Source organism: Micromesistius poutassou (assembly GCF_964030765.1).
Source record: "Micromesistius poutassou genome assembly, chromosome: 7".
NCBI lineage: Eukaryota > Metazoa > Chordata > Actinopteri > Gadiformes > Gadidae > Micromesistius > Micromesistius poutassou.
Window position 1 is genome coordinate 18,736,030 of NC_140277.1, and position 26,381 is coordinate 18,762,410.

The window sequence follows — 26,381 nt, forward strand, 5'->3', positions numbered from 1 at the left end:
ATTAAAAGTACATGTTTTTCTAAATGTGGGTCATCAACGAGGTTGTAAAGTAGTAACTACAATCTTTATTCATTCATTGCACCGCGGCCGAACTGACGGGGGTATTCTCTGATATTATGAATCTTACAGACTGCGTCGGGTTCTCTGACTCTCTGGTACTTCCACAACAAGTAAAGACTCCTAGTCGGGTTTCTCTCGCCCATGGGCAAAAGGAATTGGGGGAAATTAACTTTGGCTTTGACTCTCTGAAGTCCAGATTGAAACGCGACATGGAGGAGAAAGCGATGTTTCAGCAGACAGCTGTCAGTTCACTTCGGGTCCATATCATTTCTCCGACGCTCCATTGTTCCGACCTCTCGGTCGTATGCGGACTGCTCCGCCGGCAGAGCAGCCGGAGGAGTCGGCATACGACCGAGAGGTCTAGTGAAAACATCTTTCTCAAGTTAGTTTGTTGTTGCTGGTGACGTAAAGAGGTCAACCGGTGGCTCTATTACCACTAGTTGAAATGGGCACAGCGCCACCTATCATACCGGGGCATGACACGCTTCGGCCAATGAATTGATTTACTCACCGCCATGTATAACCGGACAATTGCAGTTGTCCAATTGAGGAGCATAGTGGAGCTATGGCTTTAATCAAATTAAGCTGTGCATGTAAACGTACTGAGTGTCTCCTACAAGGATCAGTGGAACAGTCGTGATCTATTGCTTTTATAAAACGGTTACGTAAGTATGGCGAAATGAAAGTCATAGACACACTCAATTTTGAAAAAGCGAGAAAGTCGGAAAAGCATTTTTTTAAACAAATACAAAAAAGTAGTCCCTCCTGGCTGCCTGCAAAGTGTGCGGCGGTTGCTATGCAACACACGGTAGCGTCCTTCAGAGAGAAGGCTAGGCTAGAGACAGTAGCTTGGTTCGCCAGCAATTTAGCCTACTATCGACTTCACTCACCGTGTGCCTATTGCTTTACAACATTTCCACCCTCTCCAGCAATCAACATATTTTTAGGCTTCAGTGAACTATGCTATTGCTTTTATATATAAATAAACAACAGTTCAAGTTAGGCGCAGAGTGATACTGAACTCTGTAAACTGAACGGGCGTCATAGCTGTGTGTATACGCTCAATATACAACAGTTGGGAACCAATCAGCTCGCTTGATTTAAGCCACCCGTTTTAGATTACTAGATAATGTGCTCTCATTTGGAAACAACAGTTATGTTAATGTTTCAGTTTTTGGAGACAAAATGCTGCTCTCTATTTGTTAACATGTGAATAATGTTTCGCTGTCTAAAGACAACATGCTGCTCTCTCTTTGTTAACATGTGAATAATGTTTCGCTGTCTAAAGACAACATGCTGCTCTCTCTTTGTTAACATGTGAATAATGTTTCCCTGTCTAAAGACAACTTGCTGCTCTCTCTTTGTCTCCCCAGTGTGGAGCACGGTGGAGTGCGGAGGATGAAACCAGCTCTAAAGAAGTGTAAGTGTCTGTTTAGTTTGATTAATCTCAACACACACTAACTATAGAGATGGAAAGTCCATCCACACAGCAGGAGGTGACGTCGGTTCAGTCAAGTCATCCTGGGAATGAAGATGATGGTGGACATCACCTTCATCAAACTGTTGATGTATAATAATTATATTCTACAATAATCTAGATTTCGTTCTCCTTTGATATTTGCTTCCTAGTGAATGTTACGCAGCATTAAGAAATATTAACCGTGAGCAGCCAGCCGTACGAGGGCTGAAACGTGTGCGAGTTTGACCCCCGTGTGCAGGGTTCTAAATTAACTGTTTTGATTACCAGCCGATTGGGCTGGTAACTTTCTAAAGTTACCAGCCAATCAGAATTTCCACTAGCCAAATTTTTTGTTGATATTTGTTGTTGATATTCTCAATCTCATCCCCTGCCTCCTTCCCCTTCTCGCCCCCAGACGTCTGTCCAACCAACCACCGCCGTGTTTAGTTTAACGCGGTGGTTCTCTAACTTTTTCGGTCATCCCCCACTTTGGACAAGGGGGGATTTTCAAGCCCCACCTGCCCCCATCGCCCCAACACAATGCTAATGAAATACGCCAAGCTTAACATTTCCAAATTTATTGAAGTAACATCAAGTTACATCATGTTGTATCTAAATTTTAACTAAATAACATCAAATAACATCAAGTTCAACAATAGAGAAAATAAAAGTGCAGCTGTGTTATAACTTGCATCAAGTTCAACAATAGTGTTCCGTCCTCGGTATGTCTATGGTATACCCTGACGGCCAGCTAAACTCTCTCCCAAACACCAGGACTCTGTAGGTTATTTCTCACTTCCACAGGTTTATTGGATGCAAGGGAAAAGGTGAAACTGCAAGTACAGAAATAAAAAGGCTGAATAAATTAACAAAGAATAATGGATATCATAAATAAAGCTTGAATAAACTAATTTCCAATCCACTATAACATGTTGCATTTCGTTTTGTATTTAACTCAAATGTAAATATACAATCATATTTACATGTAAACAACATTAATTTTGGTCATTGTAACACTATTACTGCTGTCAAAATGACATGTGTGAATTAACATGCCGTTCGTATGGCCGTAGTACATCTAGACTATCTTTAGAAGATACCTTAAAAAACATCACCAAACTTCACACTGGAGTCAAAATAATAATGAATACTTTCAAAGGAAATTAAAATACAAAGAATACATACCAACGATGCTACGTTAAACATAAGATGTTGACAGATTAAATTGGATTGCATTAGATTCACTTGACTTAATGAAATGCGGAACCAGTTAGGACGTGAGTGAATGAAGGGTCACGCGATAGGCCAATTCGAATCATGTGATCTTAAAGTGACAACGTCTTAAATAGGAACACATAGGAAATGCATATTGCCCAAACATAAGAATTCAGAAATGCTGACTAAATGTAAAACATATCTTTTTAAACATTAAACATGAAACTTCAAATGCTTTTAAGATGTTTTCTTGCTCATAACAAAACACTCCCCGCCTGACGTGGATACACGTCACCCCAAAGTCCATGCACAACACATCTTTTTGTCTTAAACAGTCTGTTTACTGTGCCTCCGGAGGTAGGAGAAAAACCACTTCATTGACTGGCCTGAGAAAGAGGCTAGTCCCGCCTGGTTTGATGACCTTCACCTCAACCTGGCGCACTTTTCCATCTTTGCTAGGGAAGGCCTGTGCAATCAGTCCAAGAGGCCATTCGTTCCTTGGTACTTGGCTGTTCTTAAGGAGAACAACGCTTCCAGGCTGGATGTTTGGCTGAGTGGACTGCCATTTCTTGCGGGCCTGCAGTGTTGGGAGGAATTGCTTCCTCCAGCGGTCCCAGAAGGTGTTGGACAGGTGCTGAACCTGTCGCCACTGGGCCTTGTAGAGGTCTGCAACTCCAAACTCACCCGCAGGAGCAGGGACAATGTTTATCTTTTGTGTGAGAAGAGCAGCTGGCGTGAGTATGAACGAGTCATCAGGGTCCATGCTTACTGGAAGAAGTGGCCTGGCGTTGATGATCGCTGCGACTTCTGCCATGAAAGTCACCAGCACTTTGTGGGTGAGCTTGTCTTTCAGCTGGAGGAACATTGCGTCTAAGATCCTCCTCGCCAGCCCTATCATTCTCTCCCATGATCCACCACAATGGGAAGCATGTGGGGGATTAAAAGACCAGGTGCAGCCCTTGTCTGAAAGGTAAGTCTTTACCGCAGTGCTGTTAATGTTTGAGGCTATCTTCAATTCTTTACAGGCGCCAATGAAGTTTGTGCCGCGGTCTGAGCGAATGTGTTTGACCGGCCCGCGCACTGAAAGGAAGCGCCGTAGCGCGTTGATGAAGCTAGAGGTGTCAAGGGATTCTATGACTTCTATGTGCACAGCTCGTATGCTCATGCACGTAAAGATCACTGCCCACCTTTTACTTTGAGCGAAACCACCTCTGGTCTTGCGTGAGGAGACGTTCCATGGGCCGAACACATCCAGACCCACGCTGGAGAATGGAGGATCAGTTGACAGACGATCGGCTGGCAGGTTAGCCATTTTCTGGATGCTGAGTGGAGCTCTGAGCCTTCTGCATGTTATGCATTGGTGGATGATGCTGCTTACCCTTTTCTTCCCTCCGACTATCCAAAGGCCAGCTGAACGGACTGCCCCCTCTGTAAAGTGACGGCCTTGATGATGGATTTGCTCGTGGTGGTGTCTGATGAGTAAAGTGGCGATGTGATGCTGGCCAGGAATAATCAGGGGTGTCTTTTCACCCTGATCGAGACTTGCATGATGAAGACGGCCTCCAACTCTGAGAAGGCCGTGTGTGTCAATGAACGGGTCTAGATTTCTGAGAGGGCTTGTTTTTGGCATAATTTCTTGTTTTTGAATGCACTTTGTCTCTTGGCTTGGTTGTTTCACTGTTCCGTCCTCGGTATGTCTATTGGCTGTAGACTTCCTGTTGAACTGCTCGGATGATTACAGCTGACGCCTTCTCTGATTCTTCAACTGTAGATTCAGCTTTGCAGTAATGCCAGCCCTTGCATGCTCTGTTCTCTCTGTGAGCTGTCTTGAAATGACAGGCTATATGAATGAGGCGAGTCACTGCACGAGTTAATGACTTCCAAGTAGAGAACTTAGCAAAGCGTTGTGAATCCAGCTGCTTGTTTGAGGCTGTAGTGCTTAAGGCAGACACCAGAGGACGGATGTCTGGGTCTGTGCTCGGGTCAACAAGGTCATACGTGCTCTCAGAAATGCTGGGCTCTGGCTTAGAGAGAAATTTGGGCCCACTCAGCCAGTTGGTGTGCTTCAGTTGGCCAGCAGGGACGGAACGTGTTGCGTGATCTGCAGGGTTCAGGTCTGTAGGTACGTAGCACCACTGGTCTGGTCGGGAGGATCTTCGGATGCGCAACACCCGGTTGCTGACATAGACATAAAAGCGTCTGGTCTCATTGCCAATATAGCCCAGGACTACTTTACTGTCTGAGTAGTAGGTTACGGCGTCAAGCTGTAAGTCTAGTTCTGCTGAGACAAGGTCTGCTAACTCAACAGCAAGCACTGCTGCACAGAGTTCAAGCCTTGGCACTGTGTGTTCAGGGCGGGGAGCTAGCTTGGCTTTGCCCATCACAAATCCAATCTGCTTGTTGCCATTACTGTCTGTCACTTTCAGGTAACATACAGCACCGATAGCTTTGACTGACGCATCACAGAACACACACAGTTCTCTTCTTACCGCTGCTGACGGTGATGCTTCTGTGTAGCGCCTTGGGATAGAAAGCTCAGCGAGCTCGGACAGAGAGGCTCTCCATGATGTCCAGGCATCTTCCATGGCTGGAGGTAAGGGCGCGTCCCAGTCACCGTTCTCCGCCGTGAGCTCACGCAGGATAGCCTTGCCTTGGACTGTGACAGGCGCGACGAATCCAAGTGGGTCGTAGAGGCTATTGATTGTGGACAAGACACCTCGTCGGGTGTAAGGCTTGGTCTCACTGTAGACATTAAAAAGGAAACAGTCTGTCTTGAGATTCCAGTCAATCCCGAGGCTGCGCTGTAGCGGCAGCGTGTCTGCATGGAGGTCAAGGTCTTTGAGGTCACTCGCGTGGTCACTGGATGGAAAGGCGTCCATGACCTCTTTGTTGTTCGCTGCAATCTTGTGGAGCCTCAGATTCGACTTGGAGAGCACATCCTGTGTCCTTTTTAGCAGGCTAACGGCAGCTTGAACTGTGGGCAGAGATTTCAGCCCATCATCGACGTAGAAGTCATGCAACACGAAGTGCTGCACATCTGGGTCGACGTGGAACTCGCTGTCTTGAACAGACTTGTGTAGACCATGAATAGCCACTGCAGGTGAAGGGCTATTACCGAAGACGTGGACGTTCATGCGGTAATCCACGATGGCTTTGGAGGGGTCATTGTTCTGGAACCAGAGAAAACGTAAGAAGTCACGGTCTTCTTCTCTTACCAGGAAGCAATAGAACATCTGTTCTATGTCAGCTGTGAAGGCAATGGCCTCTCTTCTGAACCGGATCAGCACTCCCAGTAGTGTGTTGTTCAGGTCAGGTCCCGTTAACAGCACATTGTTGAGTGATACGCTGTCGTATTGGGCACTTGAATCGAACACCACGCGTATTTTCTTAGGTTTCTTCGGATGGTACACACCGAACGTTGGTAGGTACCACCTTTCTCTGTCTGGGCTGAGAGGGGGGGCTAATTCAGCATGACTGTTGCGAAACATGTTGTCCATGAAGGCGAGAAAGTGGTCTCTCATCTCAGGCTTTTTGTCAAAGTTACGTTTGAGAGACATGAGACGTCTCAGCGCCTGGGGCCTGTTGTCAGGGAGCCGTGGGCGTGGGCTCTTGAAAGGTAATGGCGCCACCCAACTGTTGTTTGAGTCTTTTTGCAGTCCTTCCTTCATTATCTCCATGAACCTTGCATCTTCAATGGAGGGAGCCACCTGGTTGTCATCCCTGGTCCGCCTGAACACTGTGCATCCAAGGTGGTCGGTTTCACAGAAAGGCTGGTCCTCAGAATACGCAGCTGGGGGATCACTGAGGGCCTGGGTGTCATTGAACCTCTCCTTCACATGGAACACGTTGGGGCACAAGTCAAAGAGAGTGGGCCGTTACAGCTCTGTGGTGTTTGTGTGGAACGTGCTAATAGTCAACGGTCTGTGGACATGTCCTAGGCACACATTTCCGACAATGACCCATCCCAGGTCTAACTTCTGTGCATAAGGCAGGTTGTGAGGGCCATTCACCTGTTTGCGGGCTTTATGTACCCTGATAATGTCCCGTCCTAAGAGAAGCATAATGGGGGCTTGTTGGTCAATGTCTGGAATGAGGTGTGCCACTGACCTTAGATGAGCATGGTGAAGAGCTACTTCAGGGGTTGGAATCTCCTCTCTGTTGTTCGGTATGTCGTTACATTCTATGAGGCTTGGCAAAGGGACGCGAACAGTTCCATCCAGAGACTCCACTTCATAGCCACTGGCCCTTCTGCCTGCTGATTGCTTCACTCCAGCACACGTTCTGAGTGTGTAAGGAGCGCTTGAACTTTGGTCGTTGAACATGTCAAAGAACTGTGAGCGAACCAGTGACCTGTTGCTCTGCTCATCCATGATCGCATACAGTTTCACTGCTTTTCCTCTGTGGCCAGCTGGAAACACTTTGACCAGGCATATTTTCGAACAGGAGCGGTCTGTGAGTTCCCCACCGCAGACTCTCGTGCATTTGTTGGTGACCTGGGACCTCGGTGAAGCTTCATCCTCCTCCCCGCCGTGCTCAGAAGCAGGATCAGCCTCCTGCTGCCAGGGTGCGGGTCCTGGGTGAAGCGCTGTGTTGTGCCTGTCGCTCTTACATTGAAAACACCGGACATTGAGTTTGCAGTCCTTTGCTATGTGAGATGAGGAAGAGAGACATTTAAAGCACACATTGTTTTCTTTGAGGAGTGTTCTGCGCTCATCAATGGGCTTCTCTCTGAATGCCCTGCACTTGTAGAGAGGGTGTGGCTTTTTATGCAACAGACACAATTTATCACTATCGTAGTATTTTGTTGGAGGCTCACCCGTGTCAGATGTTGCTCTGGGTGACACCTCTGTCTTGTGGACGGTGACTTCCCGCTGTCTGTTCGGTTTCCACGCTGTCTTCTCTGTCCTGGGGGCTATGTCTGTGTTGCCAATGAGGCTGAAGCTTGGGTCGTTTGCAATGTGAGCCTGTTGGCAGACAAAATCGACAAAGAAGCCAAAGGGGGGATAGTTCACCTGGTTTTGACGCTTGTAGGCTGCCCCGGTCATCACCCACTTGTCCTGGAGACGAAATGGGAGTTTCTGTACAATTGGGTTGACGCCCCTCGCCGTGTCAAGGAAAGCTAAGCCTGGTAAGTCTCCTTCAGCTTTAGCAGCCTGCAGTTCCATCAGCAGATCACCCAGCTTTGTCAGCTTAGGTCCATCTCGGTTTATTATTTTTGGAAAGGAGTCAATGCGTTTGAACAGAGCATTTTCGATTGCTTCAGCTGAGCCATATGTTAGCTCGAGCCTTTCCCATGCCATGGCCAGTCCTGCTTCTGGCCGATTGATGTGTATTGCTCTTATCTGCTCAATATGCTCTGCTGACTCCTTCCCGAGCCACTTTAGCAGAAGGTCCATCTCCTCACTCGGTTCCAGGTTTAGGCCGCTGATGGCAGTCGAAAAGGAACGCTTCCATGCTCTGTAGTTTTGGGGTTTGTCATTGAAATGAAGCAAGCCTGTAGCTACGAGCTCACGGCGGGCTAGATATCTGACAAAGTCATTTATGTGTGAGCTGCCATCATCTATGTGAGGAGACTGGGTGTAATTCTGTGGTCTGAAGTGGTGTGCAGGAGTAGCATGCTCACCGCTGGACTTGATGTGAGGCAGGCGAACGTCTCCAGGCGACCTTTTGACTGGCTCGTGGAAGTCCTCTCGTGCACTGATGTGAGGCTGCTGTGAGACGAGACGATGTGGAGTAGCATTGTTCTGATGCGGATAGAAAGGACTGGCTTCAGGCTTTAGTGGTGGAGGTGACACGTTGTGGCTAGGGACCGGCGCACCTTGTATGTCACTGTTATCACGTGACTGGAATTCTGAATCCTTTTCTTTAATTTGATTTAACACATACTCCTTTGTGCGTTGTGAGGCTTCTATAGGAACAGAGTCTATGTTCAGGTCACAACTATGTCTCTCACTGGTTACATCAGCAGCAGCTTCAAGTGCCTCTGCTTCAGCAATGGCTGCTGCAGCCTCTTTTTTATGTTTGAGTATTTCTAAAGACGCTTCTAACTTAGCTTGTTGTAGCCTCAGATTAGCTTCTTCTTCAGCATAGGATAGGCGTGCCTTTGCTGCTTCGGCTTTCGCTCTTGCTTTGGCTGCTGCAGACCCCGCTGATGATGCGCTGGATGTCCCTGAACGCCATACTTGCGAGCGTGTCCTTAACGATGCGCAGTGTGGGTTCTCCTGTGCTGCTGTATTTCCATGCAAATTCTCCTCTGTAGCCTGTGACTCACTGGCGTGCATGGTTCCAGTAGCACTTGACTGTAGAGAATGCTCCATTGGTCGTCCACTGGATGCGTGTGACGATGCCATATCGGTTAGCTTCCAACTTGCTGTGCTGTATCTTGTTTGCTTGATAGCCGTTGTTTCACTGTTCCGTCCTCGGTATGTCTATGGTATACCCTGACGGCCAGCTAAACTCTCTCCCAAACACCAGGACTCTGTAGGTTATTTCTCACTTCCACAGGTTTATTGGATGCAAGGGAAAAGGTGAAACTGCAAGTACAGAAATAAAAAGGCTGAATAAATTAACAAAGAATAATGGATATCATAAATAAAGCTTGAATAAACTAATTTCCAATCCACTATAACATGTTGCATTTCGTTTTGTATTTAACTCAAATGTAAATATACAATCATATTTACATGTAAACAACATTAATTTTGGTCATTGTAACACTATTACTGCTGTCAAAATGACATGTGTGAATTAACATGCCGTTCGTATGGCCGTAGTACATCTAGACTATCTTTAGAAGATACCTTAAAAAACATCACCAAACTTCACACTGGAGTCAAAATAATAATGAATACTTTCAAAGGAAATTAAAATACAAAGAATACATACCAACGATGCTACGTTAAACATAAGATGTTGACAGATTAAATTGGATTGCATTAGATTCACTTGACTTAATGAAATGCGGAACCAGTTAGAACGTGAGTGAATGAAGGGTCACGCGATAGGCCAATTCGAATCATGTGATCTTAAAGTGACAACGTCTTAAATAGGAACACATAGGAAATGCATATTGCCCAAACATAAGAATTCAGAAATGCTGACTAAATGTAAAACATATCTTTTTAAACATTAAACATGAAACTTCAAATGCTTTTAAGATGTTTTCTTGCTCATAACAAAACAAATAGAGAAAATAAAAGTGCAGCTGAAAGAAAAAAGAGCGAGACTTCTCCGGTGCTGGATCTGATGCCTATTCAGGAGCGGAGGAGTCAACTAAAACCGTCCACAGTGGATGATGTGCTTTTTTGCACGGCAATCTAAAGCACCACGCCAAACACCACTAGTGTAATTCCCCGGCGTTCCATCTTATGTGTCAGATTTTCCTTTTGGTGCGGGTCGGGCGTCGGTATCAATTTATAGCGGGTCTGGTCGGGTGCGGAATGTAATTTGCGCTACTGTCGGAACACAGGTCGGATGTGGTTTTAAGTTTTGCGGGTAAGGACGGGTGCGGGTTTGCAAATAAGAGGCGTGCAGGACTCTGCTCTGCTCATCTCTCTCCACTCCGCTCTGCCTCTGGCTCACACACACTCTGCCCCGGCCCCGCTCTTCCACCACTCGCCTCACTTTTTTAAATCCCCTTCAGCGCAAAACATGCATTTGCAACATCTTGCTCCGACTGTTTTTGACTCATTTTAAAATGTTTAGCTACCCTGGCCTACACCCAAATTTAGGATTGAGTTGCAATCGGCAAGGCAGGTTAACGAGCACAGCGACGCGGCGCCCCGATATAGAACGACCAGTTGGAGCGCGGTGACGGCACCTATTTTATTGCATGAACAAATATTGATATATATCTTATATCGACATTCTGCTTGAAAATAGGAGATATGACTTTTGGCCCATATCGCCCAGCCCTACTGTCAAGCTTTCGCTCCTACCATAAGAAACATGGAGTTTTCAGTGACACTTCCTCCCGTTTGTCGCGCCCCACCTGCACGTCTCTATTCCCCACCAGTGGGGCGCGCCCCACACAACATCACGTAGCATCACCACAGTGCTCATGGGAAATGTAGTCAGTACTGCCCAGGGAGCGAGAACAGTACGACAATTCACCATGACGTCACAATTCGTTCTTCCGGGTGGCAAAAGCCGAAGCGTTCTCCGATGGCACCACTAGTAAACAAACCCTTCCATGTCATTTGACCAGGGCAGAGCGATCCAGAAAACAGAGTCAATGGCTTGAATGAATGATTTTCTTCTTGCGGGGTGCTACAGGACGTCTCATTGATATATATAAATATAACTTATATTATATTAATATTGTTTACGTCATCGTTTCAACTCCAGATCAACAATGGTTTTATCTATGTAACTATGTTCACAGTAGCCGGCTGGATGGCTTCAGGTCAGTGGCAGCCGCTCGCGTTCTGCCACCCGGAAGTGTCCTTACGGCTATTGTTTACTAACATTCTGAAGTGTCCTTACGGCTATTGTTTACTAACATTCTGAAGTGTCCTTACGGCTATTGTTTACTAACATTCTGAAGTGTCCTTACGGCTATTGTTTACTAACATTCTGAAGTGTCCTTACGGCTATTGTTTACTAACATTCTGAAGTGTCCTTACGGCTATTGTTTACTAACATTCTGAAGTGTCCTTACGGCTATTGTTTACTAACATTCTGAAGTGTCCTTACGGCTATTGTTTACTAACATTCTGAAGTGTCCTTACGGCTATTGTTTACTAACATTCTGTCTGTGTCTTGATCTCTTTCTATGCTTGTTAGGTGACCTTGAGTGTCCTGAAAGGCGCCATATAAATAAAATGTATTATTATTATTATTATTATATTATGAAAACAACACTTTTCCTGGGATTTGGGCTGTTGTTTTGGGTCTCTGGTTCTGCCACACGCATACAAACTTTGAAATAAGTCTGTACATGCTTTTTTGAGTGAGATATGCATTTCTGAAAGTACCCCGCCTACAGTTACCAAACGAGCGAGTCAGTTTCGGCGCCCCCTCCTACACATCATCAATATCATCAGAGGCACACATAGCTTTTGGCCCTGATATTAGATATATTATATAGATACCTATATATTATATAATGTATTATTATTATATTATATAGATATAGAGCTCAGGGAGTCCGCAAACGGCAACAATCACTTCTCCTCCATGCTGTGGTTCACTCTGACAGCTGATTGGTCAATGGGCAGCAGCTCATTTGCATGAAGGCTACAGACACCAGAAACAGCACATTGTGAAGGGACTGAAACAGAGGGGAATAGCGCTAGGAGAGATTTTGTTTCCCAGAAGCTATTTCCAGCAAACAGCTTCAAAAACATGTTTTCCTGAACTCATATGCTATGTTTACTTGTTGAGAAAACACCATAATATGTCCTCTTTAAGACCTCCTTCCTATGAGCTGCTTGGATGTGCGACCGCGGGACTGTGTGTGTGTGTGTGTGTGTGTGTGTGTGTGTGTGTGTGTGTGTGTGTGTGTGTGTGTGTGTGTGTGTGTGTGTGTGTGTGTGTGTGTGTGTGTGCGACCGTGGTGGCTTTGTGGTCATCGGTTATTATTTTCTCTCATATGGAGAGAAAATCAACAACCCTCCCGTCACAACAACCCTGTGATTGCCCCCCACTGTCCCCCCCATCCCGATCGCGCACGCGCGCGCGCGGGGGGGGGGGCGCTCGGGCGGAGTCTCTCCTAGGGCACAATTCAGTGTAGAACCGGCCCTGGTAACGGTGTCTTGTTCTCCCCTCAGATGCCTGTGAACTCACACTGGACCCAAACACAGCCTACAGACGACTCTCTCTGTCTGAGGACAACAGAAAGGTGACGAAGGTTAAAGAGCTGCAGCCGTATCCTGATCACCCAGAGAGGTTTGACTACTGGCTCCAGGTGTTGGGAAGAGAGGGTCTGACTGGTCGCTGTTACTGGGAGGTAGAGAGGGAAGGAGGTGTTAAAGTAGGAGTGACATACAGAGGAATCACAAGGAGAGGAGATGGTGTTGACAGCCTGATTGGAGGGAACAACAAGTCCTGGTGTCTTTGGTGTAAGGATGATCGTTACGTTGCCAGGCACAACAATATAGACACAGTCATCCGTCTCCCCCCCGCTGGCTCTAACAGAGTAGGAGTGTATCTGGACCGGCCTGCTGGCACTCTGTCCTTCTACAGAGTGTCCCCAGGTGGAGGAGGGTCCTCAGACACACTGACACACATCCACACCTTCAGGACCTCCTTCACCCAGGAGGACCTCCTGTCTGGGTTTGGGCTTTTAGATGATGGTATCTCAGTCTCTCTGAGTCAGTTGTATTGACACACACTTCCTCTACAGTTAGAAAGATTAATTGTTCAGATGAGGAGAGTTTGATGATGAAAGCTATTTTAAAAAGGTGTGTTTTCAGTGATGCTCAATAAATCGCTCAGTTATCAGTAATTATTACATTCTCTCTTTAGTGATCGCTCTATTGGTAAATTCTGTATGATGTAATATGTCGTTTTTTAAACAAATAAAATAAAGTTGGTGCTATAACCGAGTCTGGCCACTAGATGGTAGCGTTTCTACTTTATTCTAATTGTATGAATCGGAGCGGGGGGGCCGGGGGGCCGGGGGGCCGGGGGCCGGGGCCGGGGGGCGGGGCCGCGGTGGATGAAGACGTGCCCAAGGACCACAGCAGGTCCTTGGGCACGTAGGCCCGGGGAGCGCAGTGGCGAGATGTCGGAATGGGGACCAAGGCCCCAGCGACGCCCCGGGACCCCGCCTGATGAGAGTCGGCCGACCAGGGGGACGCGGCCTCTGGGAGGAACTCCCCCGGAGCTGGCAGTGGCTGGCCCTACACCAGCTCGGCGGAGGAGGTCTGGAGGTCCTCCTTGGGAGCAGAGCGAAGACCAAGCGTGACCCACGGGAGGCGGTCGGCCCAGCTGCTGTCCGTAAGGCTGCAGGGGGGAGGCCCACGGGCCGTTGGAGCGGCGCACGATGCCGAGGCGTTCCGTGGTGGTGAACTCCCCCCTGGCCCCTCGCCAGCTTTGCGGAGTCGAGGCGCCGAGCGTAGACTGGAGGGCCGACGGTGGTGATGTGGTGCTCCACGCCGTGCTTAGCCACCGCCGACCAGAACGTGGGTGTGGTGAGGACAGGGAACTCGGCCGGTGAGCGCTGATACGGATCCCCTGTGGCCAATGTGTGTGACAGGCAGAGCCCCCCCACCCCTCCAAGCGTGCAGGGGTATGTAGCAAAGGCCTCAGCATCCATCAGGCGGCAGTTCGTAACATCCACTAGCAACCTGAAGGCACAGAGGAAGTCCGCGCCGAGGATCGGTGTAGACACAGCGGGGCCGGAGCGGGGCCGGAGCGGGGCCGGAGCGGAGCCGGAGCGGGGCCGGAGCAGAGCCGGAGCGGGGCCGGAGCGGGGCCGGTGACATGATACAAGTTCATAAGATCAGGAATGGTATGGACGGAACTGAGCCAACCACCACAGCACACAGGGGCCACAGGGGCCAGGGGCCACAGCACACAGGGGCCAGGAGCCACAGCACACAGGGGCCACAGCACACAGGGGCCAGGAGCCACAGCACACAGGGGCCACAGCACACAGGGGCCAGGGGCCACAGCACACAGGGGCCAGGGGCCACAGTCAGAGGATTCAGGAGCAGCGGTTCAGTCCCGACGTGCGAGGCTGGTTCTTCAGCCAAAGAGTCGTAGCCGGTTGGAGCTCCCTCCCTGAGACTGTGATCATGAGTGATGGTATGAACTGGTTCAAGTCAAGAGTGGACGGCTTGTGGCGTTAGCAGCAGTACGAGGCGCCGTGATTCACCGTTAAGTTGTTGTATACAGTTAAGACCGCAAACAACGGTCATCGCCACTCCATATTCCCTATATATGGTGTCAAGGTATCAAGGTACACCGTCAGTACTCCGTCAGTACACCGTCAGTACACAGTCAGTACTCCGTCAGTACACAGTCAGTACACCGTCAGTACTCCGTCAGTACTCTGTCAGTACTCTGTCAGTAAGGTCAGTACACCGTCAGTACACAGTCAGTACACAGTCAGTACTCCGTCAGTACACAGTCAGTACTCTGTCAGTACTCCGTCAGTACGGTCAGTACACCGTCAGTACTCCATCAGTACACAGTCAGTACTCTGTCAGTACTCCGTCAGTACGGTCAGTACTCCGTCAGTACACAGTCAGGGTCTTCTATTGGTTTCTATCAGAGTCTTCTATTGGTTTCTATCAGGGCCTTCTATTGGTTTCTATCAGGGTCTTCTATTGGTTTCTATCAGGGTCTTCTATTGGTTTCTATCAGGGTCTTCTATTGGTTTCTATCAGGGTCTTCTATTGGTTTCTATCAGGGTCTTCTATTGGTTTCTATCAGAGTCTTCTATTGGTTTCTATCCTTCTATTGGTTTCTATCAGGGTCTTCTATTGGTTTCTATCAGGGTCTTCTATTGGTTTCTATCAGAGTCTTCTATTGGTTTCTATCAGGGTCTTCTATTGGTTTCTATCAGGGTCTTCTATTGGTTTCTATCAGGGTCTTCTATTGGTTTCTATCAGGGTCTTCTATTGGTTTCTATCAGGGCCTTCTATTGGTTTCTATCAGGGTCTTCTATTGGTTTCTATCAGAGTCTTCTATTGGTTTCTATCAGGGTCTTCTATTGGTTTCTATCAGAGTCTTCTATTGGTTTCTATCAGGGTCTTCTATTGGTTTCTATCAGAGTCTTCTATTGGTTTCTATCAGGGTCTTCTATTGGTTTCTATCAGGGTCTTCTATTGGTTTCTATCAGGGTCTTCTATTGGTTTCTATCAGGGATTCTATCAGAACGTACAGCGTTAGGCGACTTCATGTGCTTCATATAAAACCGTTCAAAATACATCAGAGCAGAAACAAAAGTCTAAGAAATAGAGATTACAATAAATCAAGAGAGATGATGACTTTTGAAAATGCCTCCCTGGTGCTTCATAATATTAATTTAGAATGAAGTTTTAAACATTTTAATATGATTGATGTGATGTTTTACATAGTAATGTCTTCCCCGCTGGTATGTAATCATTAATGTCTTCATATAGTTGAGGATATTTGTTGTGGAGTTCCCTTATCTTTAATCATCTATTTAACCAGCTCCCAGCAGCCAATCAGGGGGAGGTTGGGGGTTATGGGTAATGGTGGGTGAAAGGGGTGGGATTCAACCCGCTCCCAGCAGCCAATCAGGGGGAGGTTGGGGGTTATGGGTAATGGTGGGTTAAGGGGGGGTCGGGGTATATTAGATTCATATTATTGACTTATTCACTTGCACAGAAAACTTTACATTTGGGTGAAGAAAGACAACAGGAGCGCCTACAGAAGAATGATGAAATACTGTACAAGGAAGACGTTCATTTAACTGAAAACACAGACATGAAAAACTCATTAAACTCTTTCTTTGTAGAGTTTAGAGTCATTTATCCTAACATACAATGAAATGGGCATGTCATGTTGGTTCTATCGCAATGTGTTATGTTTGTATCTTTAGTCAATCATTAATGAATAGACCTGCTATGAAGCCGACCTTTGAAGCGGCTGGCCTTCAGCCAGCATCATGAAGGAGTTCAGCTCAGAGGTTTGAAGTCTCCTCAGTTGACCTGCAGCCTCCCACAGGAGGACAGGACACCTGGATGCTTTCATCTTTTCATACCACAACTCCAACAACCGAAAACATAAGGTAAAGTATTTTAAACTTCATATAAATATGTGTGTGTGTGTGTGTGTGTGTGTCTAGTTAACAAACCAAATGTAATACTTCATAGGAACATATATATATATGTGTGTATGTGTATTAGTGTGTGTTTGTGTATGTGTCTGTCTAGTTAACAAACCAAATGTAATACTTCATAGGAACATATATATATATATATATATATATATATATATATATATATATATATGTGTATGTGTGTGTGTGTATATATGTGTGTGTGTGTGTGTGTGTGTGTGTGTGCGTGTGTGTATTTAAACCTATATCGAAGATTATAAAATGTGTTTTGAAACGTTTTTTCTATTGGATCTTAAATTTGGTAATTTTTCTGGGCTATTGCAAATATGTTGGGAAACCATTTGGTATAATTAGTTAGAGCCAGCCATTCTCCATTATGTATTGCTAGTTAACTAGTTGTTGTTGCTTAACGCACCAGAAATGCTCTGACGACCACCAGTCAACTTGTTCAGTTTTTATGGTAGAGGCGTGACGCATGAGGTGGGCGGGACTTAGCCACTCTATGTTTGGCTCCCGAGCGCCCTCTGGTGGCCACTCTGGTGTACAGCAGCGTGAGGCCAAGTTAGAAACCACCTCTCAGTGTGTGTCTGCTGCTGGCTCACCTTCCCTACACAGGTCCTGATAGAACCGTCTTACTCACCTTAATGAACGCTGAGTGACCGTAGGAAAACAACATGTTGTGTTTGTGTAGGACTACAGGTCTCCGGTCTACTATGGATGAGGAGAGAGAGGAGGGGGGTCCTACCTCTAAGACCACTCTGTCTGGGGAACATGGCCGCCAGAGCAAAGCGAAGAGGTAAGAAGAGGATCTCTCACTGTCTGTGACTGTTGTCCATCTCAGAGCTCAGCAGTGATACATCATGACACCATCTTTAGTCTGAGTAAAAGCTGTGTGTGTGTGTGTGTGTGTGTGTGTGTGTGTGTGTGTGTGTGTGTGTGTGTGTGTGTGTGTGTGTGTGTGTGTTGTGTTGAAGGCCAGAGCAGCAGGAGAGAGCAGACTCCCCTGGACCCAGCTGTGTCTCCATGAAGAGTGACTGGTCTATGGGTATACCTCCTGACCTTAAAGATGGACGCCCCTCCAGAGAGGAGAGGTAGGAGTTTCAAACTGACAATGAAACACAGACCACTTGCAGGCATGCAAACTAGTCACCTTTCGGCGAAATTCCCCGTTTTGTAAACAAAATCGTCCACTAGTGTGATTCGTGGAGATCAGTTGAGAAAACATTTGGGGGGGGGGGGGGGGGGGGGGGGCGTAGTGCTGCCGCGATTAGTCGACCATGAAGATTAGTCGACTGCAATGTTTTTAGCCGACGAGTCGTTTTACTATCGACCGCCATTTATTTGTTCTCCCGTCTCAAACGGCTCACTGTAATTCACCTCCACACCACAAATCTTTGCGCTGTGCGCGCCCCGCTGGTTAATCTGCTATCCTCTTTCTTCCCCCTCCCCCCGCCTTCACTGCTTTGATATGAGAAATGGCCGAGGCAGGTGAGTCCTCCGAATCAAGTCCAAGAATGAGACCAAAAGCGTCCAAAGTATGAGAGTATTTCAGGCCAACTCATGAAGCCTGTGGACGCCTCAGGACGGACTTGTCAATGCGCTGCGGCATCACTTACTTGATGTTGTTTATATTGAAGATCGGCACGTTGTAGAGGGTGCGTGTGTGAATGAATGAATGTGAGTGTGTGTTTATGCGATTTCAAAGTAACAAACAAACAAACTCAAAGCCGATGCATGCATCCAAAACTATTCGTTCAAAACCAAATAAACAAATCAAAAACGGTGTTGATTATTCGCTTCAAATTCTTTCTTTTCTTTTCAAAACTTTGGAATTAATACGGCGCGGTACCGAGCGGTGAAAACAATGTTGGCTCCTGTGTGTGCCTTGTGCACCTACGTTATATCACTTAATATGACAGTAATGTTTTAAACCCTGCCATGCAGGCAAGTGTAAATGCAAGCAGCATAGCTGCGTGCCTGCCTGCTTTCAGTGCATAATTATTTATTTGGTTATATTTAAGTTATTTATATTGTTTACATTTATTTTTGATTTGGTAACATTTAAGTTATTTGTATTGTTTATGGCACGGGAGACATTTTATGTTTTGGCCCTTCAGTTGAGTTCAAAATAAAATGGACACAATGAAATAACAAAAGTGCGAGGCTGAGGCATGCTGCCAAACAGCAAAAGCGGGCCCTGGAGACACTGGTCCAGGCCAAGAAGAAAAATAAATAATGGAAGACTCCTATTGCCCTGTCCTCCCACCTCTTTATTCTTTATTCTTCTTCCCACCTTTTTATTCTTCTTGAGCAGTATTCGTCTTGGAGAGTATCAAGTTTGTAATAAGTTATGTACCTATTGGGTCTGCCCTTTGTAATACATTATAAAAATGTTAATAAAAAATGAGCATTTAGTAGCTTATTTTTTATATCTGAGTTCATCAGAACTGTTTCTCCCCCGGCTTGTCATCAGAATATGGATCAGTTGTTCTTCAGCCTGAGCACTACTGGAGTTGACGTCTTTCAGCAAGAGGACCCTGCTCCTCGTACCTCCAGCTCACTCACTTTCTGTCACAAGTCTCTTTGGATAAAAGACAAAATACGACCCCCACTTTTTAAAGGGTAGTTCCTGGAAAAAAATTTTTTTAAGATCAAATCAGTTTTTATAAAGAAAATCATTTCATTTGAAAATCATAATAATTAAAACCGTTTGTTTTCCCCAAACCTTGCTTGCGCACCGCAACAAAGAAAAGAGCAAACAAAAAGTGCGGTAACTGTTAGGGCCCAGCTCCTACGGGGAAAGGGAAGCAGCATGGAACCACAAGGAGTCGGTCAAATGAAAGGCATTCATCACCAGGAAGACGGAATGTAGATCGACTTTTAAAAGTCTAGACCCCGAACACAAGACAACCACACTTTGTCAGACGCAATTCCAGGAAAGAAACCTTGTCTTATATTCAGGTCAACACTGTAGTTCTAAATTAGCATTCCAAGTTTAATTTCAATGAAATTCTATGTAAGAGAAGAAAAAAAGGTATAGATGAATTGATTCATATATAAATAAAGGAACAAGGTCAGGATAAACTAATTATTTTGGAGCCTGTACATCAACATTCAGTAATCTCGTCTGTGTTCTCCACAGACACCAGAGGAGGTCAAAGGTTCCCAGTGATCTGTCTGAACAGCAGCAACACAAAGAGTTGAAGGTGTGTAAATGTACAACACCGAGTTCAGTCATGAATGACATGTGAACAACATCTCTCCTGGAGCTAACAGTCTCCAGGCTTCCCTCTTCAGACCAGCAGGACGTGAATCCAGGACAGACGCTTCTGATGTCCTCAGTTAGTTCACAGTAAAGTTCTCATTGGCGGCTGGTGATGAAAATTGTTGGTGGGGCGCAGTAATAGAAAAAAATGAATTTGGTTGATTTGATTTCCTGTATTCTGGTGCATTTTGGAGATGGCCCCTACCTATTACCTACTATTCATTCAGATTCATAGCCTACATCCTGACTTGCAGGCCTGGGCAAGCTTACAAGCTTACCCATTGCTGTTATTATGTGATATTGATATTGAGGCAAATCATGATCACAGTCCTATAGAATCCATTTTTGTGTCTCAATGGCTATTTCAAATGCAGTTAGAAATATGGCACAGTTGCTTTATATTGTTTATATGTTACAGGCCGAAAGACTAAATTAATATGTAACTTTCTTGCTCCTTTTAAGTATAACATTGCTTGGGGAGTCCAATTCCTCCACTGAAATGGGTGGAAAGTGCTTTTACAACTCTCTCCTAGTTAGCGATCCATATCTTCTCTGCTGTAGTTGTGTTGCGCAAGTGTTGCTGAGGGAGGTAGCCTATTTGATTGATTCGCTGAATTGTCCAATCGTGTGGTGATAAAAAAAACAGAAAAGCCATACCATTGGCCTGATTTTTTTTGGCCAATGAAAAGCCGTCTCTGCTTGATAGACAGCAAACAGTTTGCGAGCTTATGTTGACTTCAACTTGGCCGGCACCCCTGACCTGAAGGAGGGCTTTATTTCGAATGACCAATAACTAGCGTAGCCCAAATCATTGACGTTCAGATGTATTTAAATGGTTGCTGGCAGTTGCAAGTACGGTCTATCACATAATTAAACGAGGATAAACGCTATGTATTTTTGTTGATTTATTTTGTGTGTATAATAGTTTATTCAAAGTTGGCAGATATATTCTAGTGCATATTTCACAGAGGGGCGGTGCCCTAGCGCCCTCTATTGACCAGCCGCCACTGGTCATGAATGACATGTGAAAAACATCCGTCCTGGAGCTAACAGTCTCCAGGCTTCCCTCTTCAGACCAGCAGGACGTGAATCCAGGACAGACGCTTCTGATGTCCTCAGTTAGTTCACAGTAAAGTTCTCATTGATGATTGTTCTGTTCCAGCGGATCAAGGAGAATTCACATGCTTTTCTAGAAAAGGAGGTGGAGAAGCTCTGGAGGGTTCTCTTCCCAGATTACCCACAATGCTCAGAAAGCCAGAGGGAGGAGGAGGATGAGGTGGATGGTGAGGAAGAGGAGCAGAGGAGGCGCGCCAGAGAGGGAGTGGTAGACATCACACTGCTCTGCATGAAGCAGTTGAAGCTGGAGGAGCTGGCCGACACACTGAGGAGCAGTAAGATACTCTTATTTGGAAAACAGATTAGGAATATACTCTTTTTTTGGGAATGTAACAGAAAGACACTTTAATTTTGAAAAGAAAGAAGTGATCTTTAATATTTATATTCTTCTGTTGTTTTCTTAATTTAGGAACAGTTGCTAAGGAGTGCCAACATAAAATCAAATCTTGTCTGAAGGCGAAGACCCAGTGTGTGTTTGAGGGAATCGCTAAAGCTGGAGAGCCAAGACCTCTGAATGAGATCTACACAGAGCTCTACATCACAGAGAGAGGCAGTGGAGAGGTCAACAAGGAACATGAGGTCAGACTGATTGAAACTGCTTCCAGGAAACCAGCCAGGGAGGAAACACCAATCAGATGTCAAGACATCTTTAAACCCTTACCTGGAAAAGATCAACCAATCAGGACAATGATGACAACTGGAGTGGCCGGCATTGGTAAAACCGTCTTAACACACAAGTTCACTCTGGACTGGGCTGAAGGCAAAACCAACCACAACATACACTTCACATTTCCTCTCACTTTCAGAGAGCTGAATTTACTGAGAGAAAAAAAGTTTAGCTTGGTGGAACTTCTTCATCACTTCTTTATTGAGACCAAAAAAACAGGAATCTGCAGATACGACCAGTTCCAAGTTGTCTTCATCTTGGATGGTCTGGATGAGTGTCGACTTCCTCTGGACTTCCAGAACAACCCGATCTGTACTGATGTCACAGAGTCCACCTCGGTGGACGTGCTGCTGACAAACCTCATCAGGGGCAACCTGCTTCCCTCCGCTCGCGTCTGGATAACCACACGCCCTGCAGCATCCAATCAGATCCCTGCTGAGTGTGTTGACATGGTGACAGAGGTGAGAGGGTTCACCGACCCACAGAAGACGGAGTACTTCAGGAAGAGATTCAGAGACGAGATGCTGGCCGGTAAAATCATCTCCCATGTCAAGACGTCACGAAGCCTCCACATCATGTGTCACATCCCAATCTTCTGTTGGATTATGGCTACAGTTCTGGAGGACATCTTCAAAACATCACAGGGTGAAGAAGAGATGCCCAAGACCATGACTCAGATGTACAGCCACTTCCTGAGGGTTCAGTCCTTACAGGGGGACAGGAAGTATCATGGGAAAGCTGAAACAGATCCACACTGGAGTTCAGAGAGCAGGGAGATCATTGTTTCTCTGGGAAAACTGGCTTTTAACCAGCTGGAGAAAGGCAACCTGATCTTCTACGAGGCAGACCTGGCAGAGTGTGACATCGATATCAGAGCAGCCTCAGTGTACTCAGGAGTGTTCACCCAGATCTTTAAAGAGGAGTGTGGGCTGTACCAGGACAAGGTGTTCTGCTTTGTCCATCTGAGCATCCAGGAGTTTCTGGCTGCCCTTTATGTCTTCATGTCCTTCATCAACACTGGTGTCAATCTGCTCTCAAAAGAAAAACTAACCTGGATGTCTTATTTATTTGGAAATAAATCAGATCTCTTTTACCAGAGTGCTGTGGACAAGGCCTTACAGAGTGAGAACGGACACCTGGACTTGTTCCTCCGCTTCCTCCTGGGCCTCTCTCTGGATACCAATCAGAGGCTCCTACGAGGCCTGCTGGGACAGACAAGAAGTAGCTCACAGACCAATCAGAAATCTCTCAATTTCATAAAGGAGAAGTTAAGTGGAGATCTCTCTCCAGAGAGAAGCATCAATCTGTTCTACTGTCTGAATGAGCTGAACGACCGTTCTCTAGTGGAGGAGATCCAACAGTTCCTGACATCAGGAAGTCTCTCCGGAAAATCTCTCTTCCCTGCTCAGTGGTCAGCTCTGGTCTTCATCTTACTGACATTAGAAGAGAAGCTGGACGTGTTTGACCTGAAGAAATACTCTGCTTCAGAGGAGGGTCTTCTGAGGCTGCTGCCAGTGGTCAAAGCCTCCAAAACATCTCTGTAAGTTCACTAATAACATGTATTACAATACACAACAAAATATACATACTACTAGGGATTGACCAATATGGATTTTTTAGGGCCGACACCGTTACAGATTTTTTTCCATCAGCAATGACCGATACGACAATACCTATTTTCTTGAGCCGATACTTGGAGCCGATACTGCATTTACTCCCTGAATTTACATCATAAAAATCAATTATGACACAATTATGATAACAAATGTTACAAGTCTCAATTTAAAAAGTGAACATTTATTGTACTGTCTGTAAATCATGCCGGGAAAATTTTAAAATAATAAAATCTGTGAAAAAAAATCAGCCAATGCCAAACTCATCATCCTCATCGTTATCCGCTTATCTGGGGTCGGGTTGCGGGGGCAGCAGCTCAAGCAGGGGGCCCCAGACTTCCCTTTCCCGGGCCACATTGACCAGTCCTGACGGGGGGATCCCGAGGCGTTCCCAGGCCAGTGTTGAGATATAATCCCTCCACCTAGTCCTGGGTCTTCCCCGAGGTCTCCTCCCCACTGGTCGTGCCTGGAACCCCTCCCTAGGGAGGCGCCCAGTGGGCATCCTTACCAGATGTCCTTAGCACCTCAACTGACTCCTTTCTAAGCAGAGGAGCATTAGCTTTAATCCGAGTTCCTCCCGGATAACTGAACTTCTCACCCTATCCCTAAGGGAGAAGCCAGCCACCCTCCTGAGAAAACTCATCTTGGTCGCTTGTACCCGTGATCTCGTCCTTTCGGTCATCACCCATCCCTCATGACCATAGGTGAGGATAGGAACGAAGATCGACCAGTAGATCGAGAGCTTTGCCTTGCGGCTCAGCTCTCTTTTCGTCACAACAGTTCGGTAGAGTGAACGCAATACCACCCCCGCTGCTCAGATTCTCCGGCCAATCTCACACTCCATCATACCCTCATTCGCGAACAAGACCCTGAGGTACTTGAACTCCTTCACTTGGGCTGAGTTGGCCAATAAATCGGCCAATGCGGATACACGTAAAAAACGCAAATATCGGCCCATTATATCGGTCGGCTGATATATCGGTCGACTACTACAATGTAAAAATACAAGAATATAATCTAATAATAATATACAATACATTTGTTTTTACTTTATTTTGTGTGAAGGCTGAATGGCTGTCATCTGTCAGAGAGATGCTGTGAAGCTCTGGCCTCAGTTCTCAGCTCCAACTCCTCTAGTCTGAGAGAGCTGGACCTGAGTACCAATGATCTGCAAGATTCAGGAGTGAAGCTGCTCTCTGCTGGACTGGGGAGTCCACACTGTACACTGGAAACTCTCAGGTCAGTTTCAATCAATGTGCAAACAGTTACACCACAAGGTTCCAAATCAGAAGACCGATTTGACCGATTTCAAGTCGCCATTTTTGATGATATGATAAGATTTGTTATATTATTCAGTTATTCAATGTGTAAATTACTGTTTAAGGTGAAGTTCTTCGTTAAAATGTTGGATTGTTGAGGAATTCTTTTTTGGACGTTCTAACCATAGACTGAATAGCTGTTGACTCTCGCCAATACATTTATACTGGTCTTTTCCCTGTTGACAAGACATGTTTACACAATGGTTCAACATGCGTGTGTGTGTGTGCATGTGTGTGTGTGTAGGTTGTCTGGCTGCCTGGTCACACAGGAAGGCTGTGCTTCTCTGGTCTCAGCTCTGAGCTCCAACCCCTCCAATCTGAGAGAGCTGGACCTGAGCAACAATAACCCAGGAGACTCAGGAGCTGCGCTGCTCTCTGCTATGCTGAAGGATCCACGGTGGAGACTAGACACTCTCAGGTATGGATAGGACAGCTCACCACTCAGGGACAACATGCTGCTCTCTCTTTGTTAACATGTGAATAATGTTTCCCTGTCTAAAGACAACATGCTGCTCTCTCTTTGTTAACATGGAAATAATGTTTCCCTGTCTAAAGACAGCATGCTGCTGTCTCTTTGTTAACATGTGAATAATGTTTCCCTGTCTAAAGACAACATGCTGCTCTCTCTTTGTCTCCCCAGTGTGGAGCACGGTGGAGAGTGGAGGAGGAAATCAGCTCTAAAGAAGTGTAAGTGTCTGTTTAGTTTGATTCATCTCAACACACACTAACTATAGAGATGGAAAGTCCATCCACACAGCAGGAGGTGACGTCGGTTCAGTCAAATCATCCTGGGAATGAAGATGATGGTGGACATCACCTTCATCGAACTGTTGATGTATAATAATTAAATTCTAGAATAATCTATATTTCGTTCTCGTTTGATATTTGCTTCCTAGTGAATGTTACGCAGTATTAAGAAATATTCACCGTGAGCGGCCAGCCGTACGAGGGCTGAAACGTGTGCAAGTTTGACCCCCGTGTGCAGGGTTCTAAATTAACCCCCAGAGCTCTGATGCTACGTGTGAGGGCCGCCCAGCAAGGACCCCCCCCCCCATCCCAGCTCCACCCGTTTCCTCAGCGCGGTCTGGGTCTTTGTTCTGATTGAGTCACATCGGTCACATAGACAGTGTAGCCTTCAGCCAACCAGCTTTAGTAGATCTAAGGCCCAGACAGGACCAGTGCTTTAGTAGATCTAAGGCCCAGACAGGACCAGTGCTTTAGTAGATCTAAGGCCCAGACAGGACCAGTGCTTTAGTAGATCTAAGGCCCTGACAGGACCAGTGCTTTAGTAGATCTAAGGCCCAGACAGGACCAGTGCTTTAGTAGATCTAAGGCCCAGACAGGACCAGTGCTTTAGTAGATCTAAGGCCCAGACAGGACCAGTGCTTTAGTAGATCTAAGGCCCAGACAGGACCAGTGCTTTAGTAGATCTAAGGCCCAGACAGGACGCCCCGAGTGCTTTTCATTCAGGGAAACACAAGGAAGATTTTACATTGTTCAGGAGATAAGGTAGGATATAATAATAACAATTATGACATTAACCTTTTTAATGACATAATTAGATGAAAGAACAAATAACGAATAGAGCAGTTGAGTACGGCGATGTGTGTCCACACACAACTAGTTGTGCGATGATTAATCAATGACATTCAACAATCAATTTGAGAGACATTTGTTTGAGACTGTAGCAGAGACGATGCTACAGTCCAGCTAGGGGACTTCTAGTGGGCTCCTCTAGACAAGGACGCAGGGCGGTGGTGTTGAAGCCGGGTTAGAGTACGTTCTGTAGATAGTGATACCTGGCCTGGTGCTCCACGCTGCCATGCAGGAGACCTCTCCCTGAGTGTGTGTGTGTGACGGCTGCTTTAACCTGTGCACACTGATGACTCAACGTACAACAGGTGTGCAGCC

General features: G+C 46.2%; 3 protein-coding genes across 5 annotated transcripts in view; all 3 read left to right on the forward strand.

The window, feature by feature from the left end:
* The window catches only part of LOC311350679 (NACHT, LRR and PYD domains-containing protein 3-like), an 86,300-nt gene extending 73,058 nt beyond the window's left edge, over positions 1-13,242 (forward strand). Inside the window, exons 11-12 of the mRNA XM_084470743.1 lie at positions 1,434-1,480; positions 12,505-13,242. Of these exons, the coding sequence (XP_084326869.1) occupies positions 1,434-1,480; positions 12,505-13,061 (604 nt within the window). The 3' untranslated portion in view covers positions 13,062-13,242. The remainder of the gene's footprint in view (positions 1-1,433; positions 1,481-12,504) is intronic.
* The window catches only part of LOC311350681 (NLR family CARD domain-containing protein 3-like), a 240,816-nt gene that overhangs the window by 201,148 nt on the left and 13,287 nt on the right, over positions 1-26,381 (forward strand). The window lies entirely within an intron of this gene.
* Positions 20,067-24,311, forward strand: LOC311350690 (NLR family CARD domain-containing protein 3-like). Of its 3 annotated transcripts, XM_084470756.1 has the most exons (4): positions 20,067-21,146; positions 21,281-23,078; positions 23,762-23,855; positions 24,217-24,311. In XM_084470756.1, exons 1-3 carry the CDS (start codon positions 20,900-20,902, stop codon positions 23,847-23,849), a joined length of 2,133 nt encoding a protein of 710 aa, XP_084326882.1. In that variant the 5' UTR covers positions 20,067-20,899; the 3' UTR covers positions 23,850-23,855; positions 24,217-24,311. The 3 variants fall into 3 exon arrangements, with proteins under 3 accessions (XP_084326882.1, XP_084326881.1, XP_084326883.1); XM_084470755.1 differs by lacking the exon at positions 24,217-24,311 and having other exon boundaries at positions 23,762-23,999; XM_084470757.1 differs by lacking the exons at positions 23,762-23,855; positions 24,217-24,311 and having other exon boundaries at positions 21,281-23,097.